The sequence below is a fragment of the Accipiter gentilis genome, chromosome 6 (assembly GCF_929443795.1).
Source record: "Accipiter gentilis chromosome 6, bAccGen1.1, whole genome shotgun sequence".
In the NCBI taxonomy this organism is placed as follows: domain Eukaryota; kingdom Metazoa; phylum Chordata; class Aves; order Accipitriformes; family Accipitridae; genus Astur; species Astur gentilis.
This window is the reverse complement of record NC_064885.1, coordinates 26,426,426-26,448,577: the sequence shown is the minus strand read 5'-3', so window position 1 is coordinate 26,448,577 and position 22,152 is coordinate 26,426,426. Positions and strand designations below refer to the sequence as shown.

At 42.9% G+C, this 22,152-nt stretch overlaps 1 protein-coding gene across 7 annotated transcripts in view; it reads left to right on the top strand.

The window, feature by feature from the left end:
* Positions 1–19,957, top strand: part of PID1 (phosphotyrosine interaction domain containing 1) — a 91,859-nt gene extending 71,902 nt beyond the window's left edge. For 4 of the 7 annotated variants that reach the window (XM_049803199.1, XM_049803198.1, XM_049803194.1 and 1 more), the window contains exon 3: positions 17,840–19,952. In XM_049803199.1, coding sequence (XP_049659156.1) covers positions 17,840–18,316 — 477 coding nt within the window. In that variant the 3' untranslated portion in view covers positions 18,317–19,952. Of the gene's footprint in view, positions 1–15,346; positions 15,417–17,839 lie in introns of all 7 variants that reach the window. The other 3 variants (XM_049803201.1, XM_049803200.1, XM_049803196.1) reach the window with 3 other exon arrangements.
* The last annotated feature ends 2,195 nt before the right edge of the window (positions 19,958–22,152 follow it).

The following is a 22,152-nucleotide window of genomic DNA, read 5'->3' as shown; positions in this document are numbered from 1 at the left end:
GTTTGGTTTTCCGGCAGTGCTGTGCATGTGAAAATGTCCTTCAGGTGTGATTAGGGCTTTGTTCATCTGAGAATCATCTGCCGAGAAGTGCATATGAAGTAGAAGAAACAGAGATTATAAGAGTTTGCATTCCTAACAGGTTACATTGTCATCAAAGAGAGTGACTGTACATGTAGCTAAGTCAAGGTCTTTAAGTGTTATGAAAGCTGCTGTGTGTCACTTTATCCATCTATGTGGAAGGATTTGTGTTAGTCTTTTGTTGATTCTTGCAGATTTTTTCCCAGACCTAAGATGATGATTGTGCCATCTGGCAAACCCCAGAGCTTTATCTCCTTTCCAACACTTGCAGGACACCCTTGGATACAAATTTCTGTTCTGTTATTTTACAGTGTGTGTGTTTACTTCATTTTCATTTCAAAAAAAAAGGAGGTGCCTGAAGGTGGCAGCTTAGTTGCTGGAATTGGGGAAGAACACAAGCAAGACAAAACCTATTCTTGCCATTGCATCCTTGATTTAATTTGTTCAAATGCAAGATCTTGGTTATACCTGACATCATGTTGTGTAAGAGTTTTAAGTGTTAGTTGGAAAGTGTGAAGGACATTATATCTCCTTTGCCTAAAGCATAAAAAGAAAAGGCCATTTTCCTTTTTAAAAGAAACTCCAGAGCAGTTTGTGCTCTACATCAGAGGGAAATGTTTGGTTTCCTGATCTCTTCCAGACAGTTTGTAATACAAGTCCAAACCCAATCTATAAGTAGTAGCCAGAGTGATTTTTGCCTTCTCTCAAGTTCTCACTTGCTAAACCTAATTATGCTGGCTATGTATTTTTCCCAAGTGCAGCAGCCTTATATAATGAAGAGTAGATTTTGCTTTGGCGTGTGGTACCATACCGTCATCCTCTTGGACCACCTCCAGCAGAGCACAGGTGGCAGTTCTGCTGGGATCTCACAGCTTCTCTGTTTTTATTAGCCTTTCTGGCTGGTATCTTCTATGGTATGACCCACCCCTGAGTTGCACTTTGGACCACTCCATGGAATTTCTTCTGTTCACCTTCTAAAGTTTCTTCCCAATATCTTAAATTAAAAATGTCTGGGTAAACCTTTCAGTCTTCATTCTAATCATTGGTTTATGATCAGATTAACTCCATTTGAGGGCCTCTAAGGAGCCTAGGAGTATCCATAAGGATCATCCAGGGACATCCACACACTTCCCTGTGAAGGGTGTACTCTGGTTTGTGAACTACCTTGCAAACAGCAGCATATCCAGCAAGAGCTTTCTCAGGGTCATGTCATGGCTCCTTCCCTGTTCCACACATTTCTAGTCTTCCCTGTATGAAGTTCCCAGTTGCTGTGGTTTTCACAGCTTCCACACTCTGTCCAGGCTCTGTCCCAAGCAGATGCAGCTCACACCTATTTCCATCACCCGGCCGATGCGGGCAGTGCTGGTGGGGCACTTGTCCGTTGCTAGGATTGCACTTCCCTGGGAGGGAAGGAAGGAAGCAGAGCAAAGGGCAGGCAGGAAAGAAGGCAGATGCAAGAAAGCAGTGAAGTTACCTTGCTTCATGAAGAGCTCTCCTTTGTATTTGCTGATTCTTGGGTGTTTATGTAGCTGGGACCTGCTCTGCAAAGTGAGTGGGAGTGTAGCAGATGTGGTGGTGTAAAGGCAGTGCTCCCCCATGCTGTTGGGAGACACCTCTCCTAATGACACTGTGCTGTGAATGAGACAGATAGTGTCCCAGGCACTGCAATCATTGGAAAACTGTGTCTCTTTTTGCAAGGGTAGCACTCTGAGCGGGGCTGCTAAAGCCCAATTTCCATTTCCATTAATTACATTGCTCCCTCATAAATTGCCCTTGCAGTTTCCCTCGGTAACACTGTTCATCACCTCCTCTTCTAAACTCTGTATTTGGGGTATACAGGGACATGTAGGCAGCTGCTGTTTATGTTTTAATGATACGGCTTGCTAAATGCTTCTTTGAGAAGAAAGGTGTTATAAATAATTCAACAGAATTATTCTGTAGTACATATATATGTATATCATATCCTGTTAGAATAGCATGGTGTCAACTTTATGCATGCAGATAGGAAGCTGTCTATGTGCACGGCTGAACAATTTGGGATCTTAGGAACCTAAGGCTGTGACAGGCATTACGACATGATGCATTCATGCCATTTCTGGGCGTTAGCAAGTTCATCCCCAGAAGGGCTGTGGTCCGATTCACTAGTGCATATTGTGTGATCTTGCTGCCATAGGAGGGACTGCCTTGTGGCTATTTTAAATGTGAAGATTTTTATAATCTCTCTTCGGTGCTTTTGTGGAGAAGGGAGATGCAGTTGTTTTGTATCTACGTTTTTTTAATGAAAATAAAAATCTTACCTTGCTAATGACAAAACATGAAGACAAATTACAATCTATATTGTCTGCCATACTACTTGGTTTTTCAGGTGGGGACTAACCTCTATTTCAGGTTTTTCTCCTTGGGGGGAAAAAAAAAAAAAAAGATAAACAAGATCCTCTGAAGACAATCACATGCTGGCTGCCCTTGCCTGGAGTAAGAAATGCTGCAGGGGCGTGGTTTGAGGGTTTTTTTCCTGGTTTTTGGGTTGGTTTTTTTTTTGTGAGTTTCTTGTAGAAGCAGGATGCTTTCTTGTAAATAAGATCCTCTCACAGGAATAGCTAGGTTGGCCTCTTCAGATTTGATTTTTGCATAGATGGCTTGAACTTCAATGCTGTTTGTGGGTTTGCACTGTAATTAAAGAATCTTCTACTTGGTTTCAGCCCAACAAGAGATACCAACTTGTTTTGATGAAGAGGCAGCAGAGGAAAAGAGTGGAAGGCTACAGACAGATGATAGGGGACAAATAATATAGTGTGTGCTTTTACTGTAAATATCTACATTTTTAGCATAAAGTAAATCTAAAGTAAATTCTATGTTACCCAAAATGCTGTTTTCTCTCTATCGTGCTGTCATATTTAAGCTCATGCATAATTAAACCTAAAATATATGGTATTTTCTATTTAAAAAAATTTAACCAAAATAATAACAGCTTTGGTAGGAAACCAGACTGTTAGGAGAGACTTAGAAAGGGTTCTAATTCTGTGAGTGAAAGTACAACTGTGTCTCATACCAGTGTTGTATCAGGCTCCCTAGGAACAGGAGTGCTTTGACTTTGCTTGCTTCAGCCTAGATGGGGAAAGCTACAGAATTTTAAAAGACAAGTCATTCCTCATTTGTTAATGCACACACCGATCTCTCTTGCCAGATTTCTGTCTGTATTTCTAGATACTGAAAGAGTGGTCAGCTTGTCTTAAAATGCTCGACACGTGTTGCTGTCTGTGCTCTTTTGAAAATCTGTCAATATCTCAAAGCAAAGGGAGAGAGCCCTCTAAACCCATGGGCTTTCTTGAAATGCCTGGAAATATTTGGTTCCTGCTGTTTGGGGAAGAGAAACCTTCCCCTGTGGGCAGTTTATTCCAGTCTTGGCCATTGCTTCGTCAGTTCAAACCCTGCTTCTTTATCCTTCCCTTTCTGTCTGATACAGGAAAGTGCTGGAGAAAGTATTATGCACTGGTTGGACACTTGGTATGATCAAGAAGTATTAAGCTCTTAAAAAGATCTGCTTATTCTATTAAATAATTTTAGTAACTAGATGAAAAATTGTAAGAGTAGGATGATGATACATGGTTAAGAATGAGTATTTACTCGTTACAGAGCTGTGAAACACCTTGTTAATGAAAACTGTTCGAGTCATTGTGATGGGTTGACCCTGGCTGAACACCAGGTGCCCACCAAAGCCGTTCTATCACTCGCCCATCCTCAGCTGGACAGGGGAGAGAAAAATATAACAAAAAGCTTGCGGGTCAAGATAAGGACAGGAGAGATCATTCACTAATTTCTGTCATGGGCAAAACAGACTCAATTTGGGAAAATTAACTCAATTTATTACAAATCAACCAGAGCAAGGTAATGAGAAATAAAATGAAATCTCAGAACACCTTCCCACCACCCCTCCCTTCTTCCCGGGCACAACTACACTCCCGGATTTCACCACCAAGCCCCCCCAGCGGCACAGGGGGACAGGGATGGGGTTTATGGTCATCACACGTTATTTTCTGCCGCTTCACCTCCTCAGGACGAGGGCTGATCACACTCTTCCCCTGCTCCAGCGTGGGGTCCCACCCACGGGAGACAGTCCTCCACGAACTCCTCCAACGTGGGCCATTCCCACGGGCGCAGTTCTTCACGAACTGCTCCAGCATGGGTCCATTCCACGGTGTGCAGTCCTTCAGGAGCACACTGCTCCAGCGCGGGTCCCCCACGGGGTCACAAGTCCTGCCAGCAAACCTGCTCCAGCGTGGGCTCGTCTCTCCACAGATCCGCAGGTCCTGCCAGGAACCTGCTCCAGTGCGGGCTTCCCACGGGGTCACAGCCTCCTTCGGGAACCCACCTGCTCCGGCGTGGGGTCCTCCCCAGGCTGCAGGTGGAGATCTGCTCCACCGTGGACCTCCCTGGGCTGCAGGGGGACAGCCTGCCTCACCAGGGTCTTCACCACGGGCTGCAGGGGAATCTTCGCTCCGGCGCCTGGAGCATCTCCTCCCCCTCCTTCTTCACTGACCTTGGTGTCCGCAGGGTTGTTTCTCTTACATGTTCTCACTCCTCACTCCGGTGGCTGTTTCTCTCTGTCCCAACCTTTTTTTCCTTCTTAAAAATGTTATCACAGAGGTGTTACCACTATCACTGATTGGCTCGGCCTTGGCCGGCGGCGGGTCTGCCTTAGAGCCGGCTGGTCTGGGCTCTCTCTCTCTCGAACACAGGGGAAGCTTCCAGCAGCTTCTTACAGAATCCACCCCCTGTAGCCCCCCCCTGCTACCCAAACCTTGCCATACAAAACCAATACAGTCATTTAAATAGAAAACAATCATCAGACTTCTGAGTTTTTTACTAGATATATATTGGCAGTCACAGTTAGCAATGTGTTAACTTTTGGGTGGTGAGACCTCATTGAGCTTATTGTGCTATGGAATGGCCTGTGCTTCGTAGGATGGATGTACTTTGCTTAGAGACAAAGTCATAGGCAGCCTGTAATGTTCTTTGCTTTAGGAAGCTGTATTCTGTTGTCATGCTGAAGAGCGATTTCAGAGTTAGTGTTGCTTTATCTAGAACTGACCCTCCGTCCCCAGGTAGGCCAAGCAGCAACTGGACCAAAGGTGTCTGAGCTTCAGTGGCAAAACACCCAGTAGGATCTCTGCTCACTATGGCTTGGCCATGTAGTCCCAGTGACTGCTAGACTGTGAAGAGGAAGGCAGAAAATAGGAATGAGTGGAGCTGCTATTGTACTTCTTTCACCCTAACTTCTCTTAAAGCAGCATAGGTGATGGAGAGTAGATGAATATGATGCTCTGCAGGTTCAGCAGTTGCTCTGAATCAGTATTGATCCTACCATCATTGTTTGCTACTGTATCTTTATATCCTTTCTTTCTTACTGCTCATACAAACACAGAAATCCTCTGCAAATATAAATTGGAGCAATTTTTTAAATCCAGATGGCAGTTTTTGTTGGCTGAGAACTGCAAGACAGGGAGCTTTTTATAATGTTATTGATTATTATATTTTTAACTGCAAGTATTTATAGTTGCATGAAGACAATAAGTGTCAAGAAAAACAGTGAAGTGTTTATTTATTTCCATCATAAGTAGTTTCTTTTTTTTTCCTTCAATCCTTAAAATTTGCACCATTTTGTCCTTCGTCAAACATACCAACAGCAGGGCTATTCACTATAGATTTTTGTCTTTACAAAGTCAACTTCAGGGCCAGTGGAAACTATGAAAATTAATTTTCTGCCCTTTGTAAAAGCCATGACCTCTGTAATCCCAGAGAGATGAATTGTGGATATGAAGGGAGCTCCTAGGATTTTGCTGTACAACTGGTGTGGATAGTGATTGGGTCTGACCTGCAGCTGTCTGAATTGTACTGGGGGCAAGATACCGTAACAGATCATCTAAATTACAGCAGTGGTAAGTAGAGCTGTCCCCAGAGAAGAGGACCTTTGCCCCCTTCCCCTTCTTTCCTCCAGACAGTCCTCCACTTTGGAGTGCCACCTTCCAGGCTCTCCAAACCAAGGCTTGGTCTTTTCTTTCATCTTGGCTGCAATTAGCACCGTAGAAGTCTCCGTGTCTCTTTTTTTGCTCCAGGTGGTTGAGGACTGTGCTTTCAGGCTGCTCTGTAGGCTTATTGCCTTAGAGCTGAAATACATGCCAAGAGAATGCATTGGAGGCAATGTAGCTTTTTTTTAGAGGGACACACATGTGATGCTGTGATTAAATTAGCCAGAAAAGGAGGGAGGCTCCCTCTGTGTCATTGTAAAAGACCTCTCGATGCCTGGAGAAATTCCCAGGAGACAAACCTCTCTGGAGCCCAGGTAGCCTGCATGAATAGCCAATTCACTGGATGCTCACAGGGGCTAAGGATCGCTTTCAGATCTTTCTGTACTGGTTAGAAAGACATCACCCAAGTGGAAAGTGACTGTTGAAGGCACAGGCAAGCACTAAATCCATTGTGAAAACAGGACCTTGGAGGCACTGTGAACCGTGGCTTTGGAAATGAATTAAAAACTGCATGGCACCATTGTCTTCCAGCACTATACTCTATGGGGCATACTTGTTCTTTTAAAATCTTGTGTTTAGTCTGCTAAAATACTGTCGCATTGTTGAGTGGGAAAATTCTGTTTAAATTGTAATATAGTGTCATAAACCTTAGAGGCAGCAACGTTGTATTCCCTCTGTCTGTGTAGAGCCTGTGTTGCTATGGCCCTGATCCAGAATTTGATAACACAAACAAACATAAGTGATAAATCAAGCGTATTTATCTAAGGGCTCATTTAACAATAAAAAGAGTTGTTTAACCATATTTTCTTTTTAATAATGTATTTAGTGCTTGTTATTAAGTTGAAATATGCAAGGTCTGTTTTTCATTGCTGCAGTATAAAAGCTCCATCCCAGTGTAGACCCTGTATTTCTTCTTCAGCCTTTGAATAAGTCTTTTTCTGGAGACGCTAAAATTTGAGAACTGGAAAAATCTCTAAGGGTTTTGCTAAGTCGTGGAACTCATTTCACATAGTGATGCATGAAGGAGATGTAAAACTAATGACCAAGTACCTTAACAGGCGACTTTGCAGATGCAGGTACAGTTACATTTATATGGGGGGTGATATTTCTGTGTTCCTCCATTCTCTTCAGGGAATGTGTTTCATTTGCAGTGTGTGGAGGATATCTGCTGTTTCTGGGAGTGTCTCATGTCCGCGGTTTGTTTTGTAATTTTTTTTCTTTTTTTTTTGAATTTTACTGGTCTTAATGGCACTCAGTGGGAGGGAGAACTGAAATAGTTTAGTTGTCATTATTTTTCTTCTGTTCTTCCTGCGACGTAGGCCTGACCCTTCTCTTGAAATACAAACCCAATTTGTAGTCATCTTCAGTGATCCCTGAAGCTGGCTCCCTTCCCTTTTGCTCTTAATTTCAGGTGTTGTCAAGTTGTGCCAGGAAACAAGTGCAGTTGAGATGTTTGGTCTCCAGAACTGAATGTCTTAGTAACACAGGCTTTGTTCAGTTTTATTACTTGGCATCGTCTTTTAAAAGGAAGAACTAAAAGGGAAATACAAGGGTCTTGTAGGGAATGCTCAAAGAAGGGAACCCTGAGGACAGATCTCTTAGACATAAAAGATCCTGAAAAACGTGTGCTCTGCATGGCTTTCTGGGAGTACTTCACTGTCCAAAGTCTTGGAGAGTATGCAAAATGCACATGCCTCGGTGGAAACAGTGGCCCAAGTTATATAGCCATTCCCGTACTCGCTCTTTGCATGCTCCATTAAGTACAACTGAAGTTTTTGTGGGACGAGTGCCAAAGTGAGCTTTCTGTGGGCTGGAAAGGAAGGGGAACAAAGTAAAAGCAAACAGCCTTCTCCGCCCCCCTCCGCCTGTGGGCTCCTTCCCTCTGCTACGAGGCAACAGCTGTGAGGACCCCAGGACCAAAAAGGTTTCTGAAACATGATGAGTTGCTTAATCAGATTTTTCAGGCTCATTTTCAACCTTATGTAAATATGGAATGTGTAGGGAAAAAAGCTTGTGTGTAATTTGAACATAAATGTCAAGATAGATGTCTGTTTAGAGGAAGATCATGATCAGACAAACATAATGCCGCTTTCTTCTGGCAGAAGGGACATTCTCAAAGTGAAGATTTTGAGGTGTCAGAGGAGAGGTTTTGGAAGGACTTTGTGTGAAGGAAACTCCAAGTAATTGCAACTAGTGACTGCAGTGTGGGTTGGTTTTCTTCTCATTTCCCTGGCTGCCTCCTTGTCCTGGGAAGACTCCTGAAGGACAATGGAAAATGAACTGGCTTATCCAAGAACTAATTTCAACCCAGTGGTAACTGAGCACAGAGAAAGGAAGTCGTGTGAGGCAATGAAAGGAGACAGAGAATGAAAGTGATCTAAATAGCAACATAAAGAAAATATTTGGGAATAAAAGTAATCATCAACTTGTACAGTAGGGTGTCCAGCAGCCCTGCTGAGGTTGTGTACGATCGATGCATTTGTTCATTCAGTTATGTCTTGCACTACAACTTTTTAAAATCGCTGCTAGAATTAAATTGATTTCTTGAGTTTTAAATAGTGCAGCGTAAATCTTCTACTCACACCAGGACCCAAGTGTCTCTGACTGCAAGCTAGCTGCAATTTGCCAGTTCCACTTGATTTCATTTCAGACTCATCCCCGCAAGCCAAACCACAAAAAGAGCTTCCTGTCCAGTGGAAAATGCAATGCAAGAGGTGATCCTTTTGTTGCTATCGCGAGGTTGCAGGGAGCAGAGCTGGCTCTTGCTGAGGTTGTGTTTGGGCTTGGTTAACCATTTTACCAGTTAGGCAGAGACTCCTGGTCACTGGATATAAGCTAGATGCTCTTAGGTCTAACTGAGGACAGTAGTTTAATACCCAGGGTAGTTTACAAAGAGGCTTGTTGAGCAGCAGCCTGATGTAATGAAAGGTGAAAAGCTTGGACTGTTGAGTTTCTCAGGGTTGTGTTTCCAAAGGAGATCTCTGCTTGCTGCCTTATTTATCCTGCACTGACTACTTGGTCTGTGGAGCCAGTGGGCTTTTTCTTGTTTGCTTTTGTTCCTCTCAGAGCTTACAAATTAAGCCATCAAGGGTAAATTTTTTCCATTTCAATACATGTATTTACTAAATCTTAAACTTGCCAAATGTCTATGTTTTTTCCCTCCTCTCTCCCAAGCAGTGTGAGTTGGTGTCGGTGATGGGGCTAGTCACACTGGGTAAGGAGGGCTCTGTTCCTCTGGGCACTCTTCAGAGGTTTTTGTCTTCCGCTCCTCTCCCCAGGCCCCATCAGTGGGAGACCTGGCAGAGCTCTGCTGTGGGAGGATTAGGATTTTATTTGGCTGGGGAGAGGGGCTCTGGGATGTCTGTGTGCTCTTGGGTGTCTTGCTCAGAGCTGGGACAGGATCTCAGAGATGTACCCTGCTCTTGGCGTCCATTGTCCTCAGTCCCTGGAGTGTTTGTTCTCCTCTGTGTCTGAGGAATGAGATGTCCTTTGTGAGTGAGCTCAGGCCCTCTGTCAGAAAAGTCCTGGCAGATGTGGGACTGGATGTTGGGACACCCACCCTGGACCACAGTAACTCATCTGCTCTGCCTGCTGCTATGTTAAAAGGCTTTCCTAGACTAGCCCAGAAGCAGCAGTGAAATTGGTAATAGGTTTTTCTTTCTACTGGGGATGAGCATTTTTCAAGAAAAGGTGTTTTCACTGTGCCCCAGCTCTTCCTTCTCCTTCACCTGCTACAGCTACCTGGAAGCACCAAGACTGTAAAACCTGAAAGAATAATGACAGATTAAAGATAACCAGAGCTTTTGTGTCCTTTAAAAGGATTTAGTTGGATGATTGAGTTATGTCTAAAGTGACTGCCCCGCGCTATCACTTTACACCTTACTTGTGTGGTGAACTCTTCCTGGGACTAAACTAAGGCAGGATCTGCTGTACGGTCACAGCTGAGAAACACATGGGAGAATAAAGGCACCAGTGAAGGGCTACTGTAAGCGTGGCTGTGGGGACAGACAGACAGACGGACGGAGGGAGGGAGGGAAGAAAGGAGCAGCTGCTGCCCAGCAGTTGTTTTTCCAAAGGAGTTCTGAAGATGTAAAGGGTTGAATGCATTTCTTGCTGGGCTTGTTTATTATTTTTGTTTTTGAGGGGGAATTTTGGCATTGTTTTAAGACATAGGTTCAGCGTTGTTCCCACTAAAGGAGTCAGATGCTGGCTGTTGACTTAACTGCTGAAGAGGTGCTGACACTTCCAGATTTTGCTGGAGCTACTCTTTGATTCCTCAGAATAAATCAGACATTAACTACTGATCTTTTTTTTCCATCCCTCCTATACCAGAGGGCAGCCATCAGAGTCTATGGTTATTTTCCATTAAACGGTTGCCCAGCACAGTCTGCTGTCCCTCTAAATTTTGTCTCCAAAATAAAAGAGCTCTTCACATATTTCTGTAAGCCATGTTACTGCATTTACTGAGTATTTCTGTGTGCTGAGGAGCCCTGCAGTTCCCACAAAGACCCTCATGTTTGTGCTGCGAAGGCTTTGGCTGGATGGCAGGCAGCGTGGGTGAGGAAGCAGTGACAGGCAGAGGGAAACTGTGCAGCCTTTTTCCTTAACTGAGTTAGGTTGTTGGGTCTTAAGCAAACATTGCTTGAGTGCATTTCATGGTATTTGCTCAGTGATCCAGTGGAATGTCTGGGATATTTTTGTTTTCCTTCTAGAGCCAAAAAGCAGGTTTTGGCTCTAAATCCCAAAGCCACTAGCCTGAGACAGAGTCACTCTGCCTGAGGGCGAGGAGAGCCAAGCTGCTGTGGTGGTGCGGTGGGACGGGCACCCTGGCTAGCACGGAGTGCTCCCTCTGCATCAGGAGCTGGGTGTGTTAATTAAAGATGTTGCAAATGACTCTACAGCTAAATTTGCTTTTACTGAAATGAAAGATGTGCCATGAGTGACTGAGCTGCCAGGCAGCGTGCTGCAGGCCTGTCCACTCGTATCCCAGCTCTGCTGTGGATAAAAATATCCAGTTTCAGCACTCAATGCCATGCAACCCTCTGTGAGCCCCGACCCTCCCTGACCACCCAGCGTGGGAGACACTGTGGGTTTTGTGCACACCACCATTGCAGTGAAGCTCCCTGATGGCCACCTTGTCTCCTGGCTGGCTTTCCAAATGCTGCACTGTGTTCCCCAGCCCCCAGGGACCAGGGGATGTCCTGGTGGGTTCTGCCAGGCTGCCCAGGGCTCCTATGGAGAGTCTCTCCAAAGCTTTGTGACCGGGGACAGGAGGGTAACATGCTGCTTGAAGGGGAGGTAGTCCAGGTGGCAGTGGCCATGGTGAAACATGCCCTTTTAATCTTATTTTTTCTTATATATATTTTTATTTATTTTTGTCTCTGAACTGAAAAGGTGATGTTTGGAATCCACCAGCACCATATCTAATGTGATCTTCTGATGCATTTTGGAGGCACTGGAAGATATGGGGCTGTATCCAGACAGTTCTGGACCTCACCAAGACTAGTGTTTGGTGGTGTGGCCGGCTGCTGGGGCTGCTGGGGCACAGGGAGGCCCAAGCACAGGTTTTCTGGGTAGCAGCTTCTCACAGTGTTTTCCAGACCTGGTAATGATGTGGAGATCGAGCTTGCTTTGTTCTGGCCTCGAGAATAAGTGCATGGAGGCTGGGTGAAGCTTGGGCTTTCTCATCTTGTGTGTGCTTTTGTATTGCTAACCCAGAGTGTGTCTGCATGTTTATCTGTGTTCCAGCAGCAATTCATAACAAGACATGCACACGTCCTCCCAAAAATGCTTTTGGCTGGTTTTCCTTTCTTCAAATCTCCTCTGTATTCCTCTTAAATATTTTTGCAAGTTTAGCTGATCTTTAGGCTGGTACTTCTTGCTTGGCTGGGACAAGCTGATGATTTCCTTGCTCACTGGAGAGTCTATACTTGTGCATCCTGACACAGACCCTTCCAATCCTTTTGTCATTACCAAATGCCCTGATGTCGCCACAGGAGAAATTCTTCTGATTTCAGGAAGAAAATGTCTCATTACCTCTGCTTGCCTCACCTTTAAGTGTGGAATATCTTACTGTCTTGAATCAAATATAATCAGTTGCAACTAGACCAAATTTGGGGCTAAAAGAATGTTTCTTTTAAAATACAGATCGACAAAAGAAACAGTCACCTATTACTAAGATTTGCGTAAGATTCAAGATCTTCTAGGGCATCCTCTGGTGACTGAAAATATGCAGAGTAAACACCTGCTGGCTCAAGTTCAGTGCTGTATTTGTTTTAATTTTTTCATTTTCTTTGTTAATTTTGTTAACAAAGACCCTCATCCAGTGTGGAGGAAATACTTACATTAAAGAAATAACTAAGTAGTTAATTTTCCATATGGTCCTTTGATCATGGTCTTGAATAGCGAGAGAGCCCAGAGTAATCTGTGTGTATGTTTTCCCGTGCCAGACTCCTGTGCCAAGAGAGCATCTGCCCTCATGTAATGTAATAATTATGGATCTTTACAACTTGGATCTGCTTTCTTGGAGCAATGGTAGTCTATGGAGTGGGGATAGGAACGGAGGGAGAAAAAGAAATTGGGCTGCCTAACTTTAGATGCCCAATTGAGGCTCATGAGTTAGGAGCAGTGTGGATTTATGGTCCATAGGGGAGTCAGATCTGAAGTCAACTCGATGCGTGCAGGAGCTAAGCTGTTCTTTATCTCATATGAGCTGCAAGTAAACAACGCAAGGTCAATGATAAAGAAAAGAATTGAGTATGGAAAGGAAAACCCCCTTATTATTTCTGACAAATCATGCTGTGCTAGAAGTGAAAATGTCTATGGCAGCTGCTATATTGGTCTTTTCAAAGTTGGTAAGCTCTTGAACCTAGTTACTAAAAGATATTTTCACTATACATTACTGGACTGAAGGGATTGAAAACAACAATGTCAAAATACTCAGATGTTTTTGTGTGTCCAGGACAGTGCATGAAAGATGACATCTATTAATCTTCCTATCCTTTGACATGAGACATCTCTACATGTCAGGTGGCTGTAGTTGTGTTATGAAAGGGCAAAGGCACAGCCTTTTTCTGTTGAGGATGGTTTTGTCAGATACTGACACTGGTGTTGGCAAGTCTCTAGGGTGAAATAAGGAGCTCTTCAGACCATCTTGGCTTCTGCTAAAGGTTTGAATGTTTGCAAGCACAGAAGTGCTGAAACCACAAGTGTATTTTGTGTCATGTTGGGTGACAGTGGCTTGCCAGGGAGCGAAGGATCAGATGGGAAATGCCAGTTTGCCATAGAAAGGCTGGGAGGAATGTGGGTAATATTTAACATGCACAAGAAGTTGTTGCGAGTTGTATCTTCCAGAAATCTGTGGGAAAGATAGAACACACAAACCAAAAGACTGAAAGTGCCATGAAGAAATGTAGTCCTACCCCTGGAAGAAGATATGATATGAAATGCTTTCATTGCTTAAGGTTAACACAGTGGCATTGAGCTAGCTTTTCCATTCCTTTTCTCACTTAAAATACAGTGTCCAAAACAAGTAAAGGCTGCAACAGCTTAATCATAATTTACACGTTACAACCAACCTGTGGCTACTCTGCCTTGCACTGTGGCTAGAGGGGAGGGAACACGGTTACTGGCCTCGGTGTGTGTAGGGTGACACTTGCTCTGGGACATGCCATGCTGTCACAAATAAGTCATCTTCCTGGACTGATGTTTACTGCCAAGTGACCTCTGTCCAGTATTTCAGAGGAAGGAAAAGTGTTATTCAGTCCTGGTGAAGTTTGGCTGGTGGTCAGACCTGTATTATCGCAGATGTGGCTTTCAGCCTGAGCTGTGGCTATTGCCTGTCCTTGTCAATGATTGCTCTCTAGTTAGTAAGGCTATACAGTTGATTCTGTTCAGGCTCTTCTTCAGTGTGTGTTTGCACATGCACACGTAACAACAACAACAACAACAATAATGATGTCTTTCTGTGCCCTTCACATCTGGTTCCTATGAGTATTAAAGATGAATTTAATTTTTTTTTTTTTATACTTCCTGCTGGCTTCACACTGATGAGACACCATCGATTTTAATGGAAAAGACCACCAGTGGGAATTTTTGCCTCAAAATAATTTTCTTCTCTATCTGATAATGGAAGGAATAATCTGTTCTTTGGTCTTTGGTTGGCAGACTTGGAAATCAGAAAGGAAGATGGTTGTACTGTAATAGCTTTACTCTAATGATGTGTGTGGTCAGTGGTTTCTGGACATTTAAATAAAGGTGGGTGTGCTGTGAGACATGAAAAGGTAGGAGCCAAAATGCAGGGAGCATTGCTTGTGGAATAACCTTGTAACTGAGAGCTCAGGGAGAAGTAGCCTATAAATCCATCTTTTGCTGGTTTTAGTTCAAACCGGTACCATCCCTGCAGTTATGCAAATATTAATATCTAAGTTACTAAATTGGCCAGCTCCAGATGGATTAATATGTAATGGATAACACGTAGATGATATTTAATCATGAAGACAACTTTGTTCTGAAGAGATCGCTGCCTTTTTTGTGTCAAGTATTCGAGGTGTCTCGCCAGCCCCTGTATCCTTGTTCTGTATTTAGCAGGGGACCATGAAGCAATGAAATGTTAGACATCTACTAAGAGCTACAGTAATGCTACTCTTGTGAAATGCTTGTACCTCAACCAGGAAAGAAAAAGATAATTTGTTTTAAAAGAAACAACAAATAACAACATTAGTAGGTGTTGATGTCTCTATGCAAGACACAGTACAGGAGAGACTCTAAACCAGAAGTTTTGTTTATTCTCTTTCCTGTGAACTCCTTGTTGTCATGTGTAAGCACCTTATAAATATTTATGAATGTGTCCTCAAAGGAAAATGAAATTTATATAATGGAGATGCAAAGTAGCGTTAAAGGAAGCAACTTTCCAAAGGTTTCTACGCAGTTATAGTCTGACAGAACTGGGACAGTAATCAGACTATTACATCCCATTTTGGTAAATAAGCCATCTTCCCATCCTTCTTATTAGTTACTTTTGCCTTGGTTGCTTTCAGAGTAATTCACTACTTTTCTTTGTAAAATACAAATACTTTATTTGTAAGGAAATACATTATTTTTTTCTAACTTCACACTTAGGCAGGCCATGCACAGATTGACGGCCAAAAGGTTGTTGCAGTTAGTGTCAGGGAAGGAATACAGAGAACATTAAACTCAGTTTACACTCCCATGTGACAACCTGCTTTGGTCTTGCTCCTCAGCTGCCGGAGGTGTCCCGAGCATCACTTGGGAGTCATCTGTGCTGAGAAGCTGATGCTCTGTGTGCTGGGGGTGAGTTTGCAGCACCGAGCTCAGCAGCGCTAACTGCCTGGGAAGACCCATAATAATGCTTCCTAAGTGGGATGTAGCTGCTTTTGCTTTCCTCTCTTCTCCCACTCCTTATGCCGTTGTGGCAGGGCAGCTCACATGCTGTCAACATTTTCCTCTTGCAGACAAGCCTGTAATGAAACAATTCCCTGCATTTACTGTTGTGCACTAACAAGAGGTGCTTATTTCTGCATGCTCCAAGTGATACTGGTCTTCTCCAAACAGCAGCGGGGCAGGCAAAATGTTTGCAGTGGTGGCAGCATCTCTCCTGTGGCCGGGGATTCAAAACTGTATTTGGGCAGTGAAAAAGTGCATGAGCAAAAGGCTAATTCTCTGTTCCTCAGGGTTTAAAGGCTTTGTGCAAATCTCTTTGAAGTCAGTGAAGGACTTCTGTTACTGCAATGGGCTTTGAATCTAACCCCAGACGCTCAGTTAATTTACAGTGTGTGTTAGTCTTTTGTTAGCCGGCTTGTGAATATGAAATGGTGCTGAGTGAACCTTCAGAGAATATATTGAATGCGCAAATTTGCACACTGATCGTGATCTTTTGAAAGCAATATGACTGTGGATATATGTTGAAATACCCCCCAGTATGTTGCAGACACATATTCCTCTTTGGTCTTGTATGTGCTGGTTGTATGTGTTTAGTTGGCACTATGAGCTCTGAGGTTTTCTTTTAAGTTATTCTACAGTACTTTAGGGAACTCAACTCTCATCACTAATAAAATAAAATAAAGCAAAACACTGGTGGGTCTTGCCTTGTTAACTGTTCTAGCTGTTGTGTTTCCCACTGTTCCAAAAAATATAAAGCTTTATAAGATTTAACATATTCCCAGTGCAAAGCATGAATATTTATAGGCAAAGAATAAGATTTCCCATTTTGAAATGTCAATGGTATGAAATTGCTTTTTTGGCAGGCATGATTAAGCCACACGGACTTCCAATAATGTTTTGTAAGCTTTTTCCTTAATTATGGCTTAATTTAGGTCTCTGAGTTTAACAAAAACCTATGAAGCTTGCAGCAAAATATTTTTCTTGTGGAAAATTTTGTTTGCATGGAATACAAATCCTGTATTCCTTGTGGGTATGATTTTTTAATGTGTTTAAGTGTGGAAATCCCATATTTTTTCTTTGCATTTCTTAAAGCATATACAAAATAAAAATAGCTGATACTGTGTGTTTAATACAGAATTTTGAAGAAATTAGTTTGGAAAGTGCATGTGATGACTTTTTTTTTCTCCAAATGCCTTGAGTAAAATGCACATGAGGTTATAAGATATCAAGCAAGAGGCACAAAATTCTGTCTCAAGCAATTACTGCTGCAAGAGACAAATTAGAAGCAATTTTGGTTTCATATAGTTGTTCTTAAATGCACCATTCTGACAACAGCAATAAATAGAATAATTTGCATAATTGTATTTATGTGGCATCGGTCTGTCTTTTCTAGAGAAAATCCCTTTTCCCAGATAAAATATCTTCCATTCATCTGTAAGTGGAAGAAAGCCTCTTTAGCAGCTGCACAGATTCTGCACAGGCTTAATCCAGAATTTTGATATGGACCTCTCAGTGGATTTGTTTTTTGGTGAAGAAAATACAGTAAGGGCACTAAAACCACCTTGCCTTCCTGTGCAGATTGGATAACAGGATATTTACTCAAAAGAGCTAGACAGAAAAGCATAGGCATGATGTGATTAAACTAAGGTAGATTTATTGCTAGATTTTTAACAGCATGTTTTCTTAAATTGGTGTAATAAATGTCTCAGCCCTGGTCAAAGATAGAGTCTTGAACAGCTTTGAGCTATTCCTGGCTTAAAACTTAAGTAGAAACAGCAGAAGTGGTGGAAAACCAGGATCATTTTGGGAAAAAACATTCAAACAGTTTAAAATCCTCTGCTGTGATTGTGCTTTTCTGACCCCCTGCAGCCTTGTATTATCAAACTGAGAATGTCTCAGTCTCCCTGATACTAATGTTTGAAATATGATACAAATAAATCATCTGAATAAAGTAGAAAGAAAAAAAAGCAGTTAGCATCACAGCTACCTGGGGCCTGCTCCACTGGCACTTAAACTTGCTAACATGAGCTTAGAGGTACAGTCTTGGGCTCTAAAGCGGGCCTTTCCAGGGGACCTGAAGAGAGTGAAATCCCTTAAAACTCAGAGACTGAACATTTCTAACATCTGGGTTTGATTAGTGAAGGCAGCATCTGAAAAAACAAATATCTGGAAAGCAGTTTGAAAACTGTTTTACTGAAGATGCTGGGGAAATTGGGGAGTTTGCGGGGTGGGGGTGCTTTTATTTTCCAGATAAAGGAAAGTTCCCTGGAACGGCAGAAAGTAATGCTGGAGCCTGCTGTCTGTGTTTCACCTATCTTTGCTCTTCTTTGCAGGTTACATATTTGGGTAAGGTTTCCACAACAGGGATGCAATTTTTGTCAGGCTGCACAGAGAAACCAGTCATTGAATTATGGAAGAAGCACACACTTGCCAGGGAGGATATTTACCCAGCTAACGCCCTTCTGGAAATTCGCCCTTTCCAAGTCTGGCTGCATCATCTGGACCTCAAAGGCGAGGCAACAGTCCACATGGATACCTTTCAGGTAGCACGTATAGCCTACTGCACTGCTGACCACAACGTCAGCCCAAACATCTTTGCTTGGGTCTATCGGGAGATCAACGATGACTTGTCCTACCAGATGGACTGCCATGCTGTAGAGTGTGAGAGCAAGCTGGAGGCCAAGAAGCTGGCCCATGCCATGATGGAGGCCTTTAAGAAGACTTTTCACAGCATGAAAAGCGATGGCCGGATCCACAGGAACAGCTCATCAGAGGAAGTGTCTCATGAATTTGAATCTGATGATGGCTGACTGAACTCATTCACGGTTCAGCAAAGGCAGAAATGGCCTAGGGAATGAGATCTGAGAGATGAATAAGCAACAATTGAAATTGGGGAATGAAAGGACTGCCAAACACTTGTGTGACCAGCTTTTTAAATCAAAAGAGCAATTCAGTACCTACAGATATGCATCATTAAAGTAATTACGTTACATTGAAATCTGCTGCTGTTGTAAAAGTGAGAAAAAAGCTCCCTCCCCCATCTCTCTCACCCACCCATCACTGTCCCTTTCTCATCTCTGTAGTTCAGGTGCATACCATGAAGTAGAATCATTCCAGTTTGTCTTATAAGACTGGTCAGGCAATTTTATTAGTTGCTCCTCTGGCATTCCTAGCTGGGGGCTGATGCTGATGCACAAGAGCAAGTAGACCTGGAAAGCCCTAATGGTTCCCGAAGAATCTTTCTCCATGATGCATCACAAAAATCCTTTGACCGTACGTAGGCTAAGACAGCCATACATAGCCTTTTAGACTAATGGCCTGGCATTCTGCAGTTAATTCACATTTCACAGATAAAAAATGAAAGAAGATGCTTGTGTGTACACATTATATCATATGCTATCCTTTATTTTATTCATTGTACCTATTTTCTTAATATACCTGCTGCCACGTCCTTCACCCAACACCAGTAGTTGCAGTTTCAGACTATATACTGCAGGATACCAAAAAGAGGACAAATACTCCACAATGGCTAGGGGTACAGCAGGCCAGCACCACTATCTGTGTGTTTTGATGTGCTCTGTGGGAGCGGGGCCCACTGGTAAGAGTTGAGGGACACTTGGGTCTGTTAGTGTTTGAACGGTGACTTCTCATCAACCTCAGGTCTGAAGTGATATGAGCACGGTAGCCTCAACTCCATGTTACCGGTCTCCGCATTGCTGGTCAAGTGGCCCTGGTGGGATGGAGCTGGTAGTGCCTCGTCGCACAGCCAGGGCTGCGTTACTGTAAAGATCAAAGGAAACGGTCCCTTGGGAGTCAGGTTTGAACATCCGTTCTGGTTGAGAAGCTCATTTTAAGATTTGCGTTATCTTTCCTTTTTCACAGATATAGAGAGTCATGCCTTTCTTAAATGCAGATGTTTAATAAAACTCAAATAAAAGGAAAAACCTGTTTCACTTGATATTTTTTAAGGTCAAGAGCAGATCAATAGTTTGCAGGTAATGCTGCTCCTTTATACAATTTTGTTCGTAATTATGGTAATGTTAGGGGCACTAGGGCACCTTACAGAAGCCTTAAAAGAAATCTAATCGAAGCAGATAGCTCTATGTCTGTGTTTTGTGGGTCTATATGTTTGTAAGTGAGAGTGTATGTGTGAGTCCCGTGTTAAAGCATGTAGATTGAGCATGGAGACATATTGAGGAGGGCCCACACCTCTTGAAAATATGCTTGTTGCTTTACAATGTATGTAAACTATTCTCCAGCATAAATGCATTCATACTTTAATAAAAAAAAAATGGTTTGAGTTAAAGCTTGGGAGTTTTAAGCTGTCTTTCCAATGCAAACTCTGGTTTTATGTGTGTGGGTTCTGTGTTCATTTCATTTAGTGGAATGAAAATGTTAATTTATTTCCATTTAGTATTACATCAGTGTCCATGAGAGTTACCTTTAATATTTTAAAATTATTTTCTTTTAAATATTTAGGTAAATTATTGCTGTGAGGTTTTGGGGGTTTTTTTAACTTTGCTGTGTGTGGACATGATTTGTAATTTCTGCTTTGCAGGAGTTGGCAGAGATACCCCCCCACACAGACACCTGGCCGGCTGAAATGAGCACTGCTGAGTGGGAGCAGTATCTTGCCCTGCTTACAGAAATCACAGAGTGGCTCAGGTGCAGCATCAGATGGTGGGATGGGGAATAAAACATCAGGCCAGCAGCTTTCAGAACTGTTTCTGTCTGAATCTTTGGATGATCCAGCATTTCCAAATATGGCCCTAAAAATGATTTATTTTTTTCTTCCCACAACGCTCATTTGGAAGTGGAAGGTCATGTATGGGCTATATGCTGGTCAAAAACAAATTAAAAAAAAAAAAAATCTGAGTTCTGCCATGTATGTATCTGTCTTTTTGACCAAAGGGAAAATTAGGCAAGACTTTCTTCAAATTTTGACACTTTTTTTTCTTTTGCTCAGAGCTCTAATCATGCATTAGTTTCTTTACTTGTTTGAAGGCTCTGCCACCAGAGCTGCTGTGAATCAACCTGTGAAATCCCCTGTTTCATCCTCTCAGCCAGATGTCCCTGCTGACAACAGAGAGGTTTGACTGCGAGTTCCAGCTCTTAACCAAGGCCTGCTCCAATGTGGGAGGGTGAGAGGGAAGATACCAGCCCTCCTCACACACGGGAGCTGAGATGCCTCCTGTCTGCCCTACAGAGGACTATGGTGGAAGATTTGGGTTTGGGATTTCCGCTTCTGGAGTAAGGACTTGGGAGCATGGGGTGTGTTCCTGCTGCGGCGGTGGGTTGTGATCCTCCTGACTGACACAGCCTGCCCTTCTCACCAAGCAGTCCTGGCCAGAGCACAACTGGACAGAAGTGTTGTCATCATTTTACTTTTAATCATGGTCTGTCCTCTAACATGCTGGGAACTGCTGAAAAGATCCTGTCTCCCTAAGTCACCTGCAGGTGTGGGTTACGCAAAGAATACCTTTGTTGGGGTTTTTGTTGTCTATTTATTTATTTACTTTTTTTTAAGGACAGTCTAAATTTTTGCAAACAGTGCTGGCTTTATTTGGGAGCAGCACGCAGAAACCATAGACAAAAATTCAAAGAGTTGCTCCAATGTGTTTTTACTCTACAGCCTGAAGTAATGTCTTGCTGCTCCCCTTGTTATGTTAGTGACTGGCAGCATCTGCCAGCAAGAGCCCTGGGCTATGACATTACTCCCTCAGTAGCCCACAGCCACATGGTATTAGCCAGAACAGGAATAATCTGGGAGTGTGGTTTTAAGCTGTCTTCTCTTCAGACTATTGTCTACAGTGATGCTCCATGTCAGGGCATGGCATCATGCGTTGACGTTAGCAGCACCGCAGTGCACTTGCTCAGTGATGGGGATGCAGGTTACTCAGTTGTGGTTTTGGACTGTTGTATTTCATGGCTTGGTGTCAGAGAAATTGATGCTTTTGGGAACACAGGGCTTGCATGTTTGCTAGTTGCCTATGTGCATTTAGAAATCTGTGCCTAGGTGCTGATAAGGACCCTGAAGGGACCATTAAGTGAGGCGGCTGCCATGTGTGCAGCCCTTACTGACCTTGCACTGATTTAGTTTGTTGGGGAGTTCTTGCAAAAGTATTTGATATTGTGGCATCTGTGATAATTCCTCAGCATTTAGAAGCTGTGGATTACATGAGAATTCTGAATGATAAAAAGAAAATACAAAGGAGAAAATGCTAGTCCTTGTGATTAGAAAATCAGACCCTTTGAAACACAAACCAGCTATTTTCTAAGGGTTCAAATGTGCAAAGGAATATGAGGGAACGTGAACTCCAGTTTGTCTTAGAAAACATGAGATTTGAAAAATAATCAGTATCATGAGTCTGGATCCTTAGTTAATTTGGAATTCAGGCCAAATCCCTCTGTGTTATCAATACCAAATGTGTGATGCCATTTGCATGAAGGAGAAAAGCTTTTACTCCTAAATTGCAAGCATATCAGTTATCGCTGAGAATCAGTTGCCAATAGATACCAGAATGAAACATCAAGTTAAACTTTTCCTTCAATTAATCTGTTGGAGAAGAAGAATCATAAAGTTTCCATCAGAAGTCACTTCCAGTTGGCTAAAGACTTTCCTTTTCAACTACAAAGGGCCCAGTTT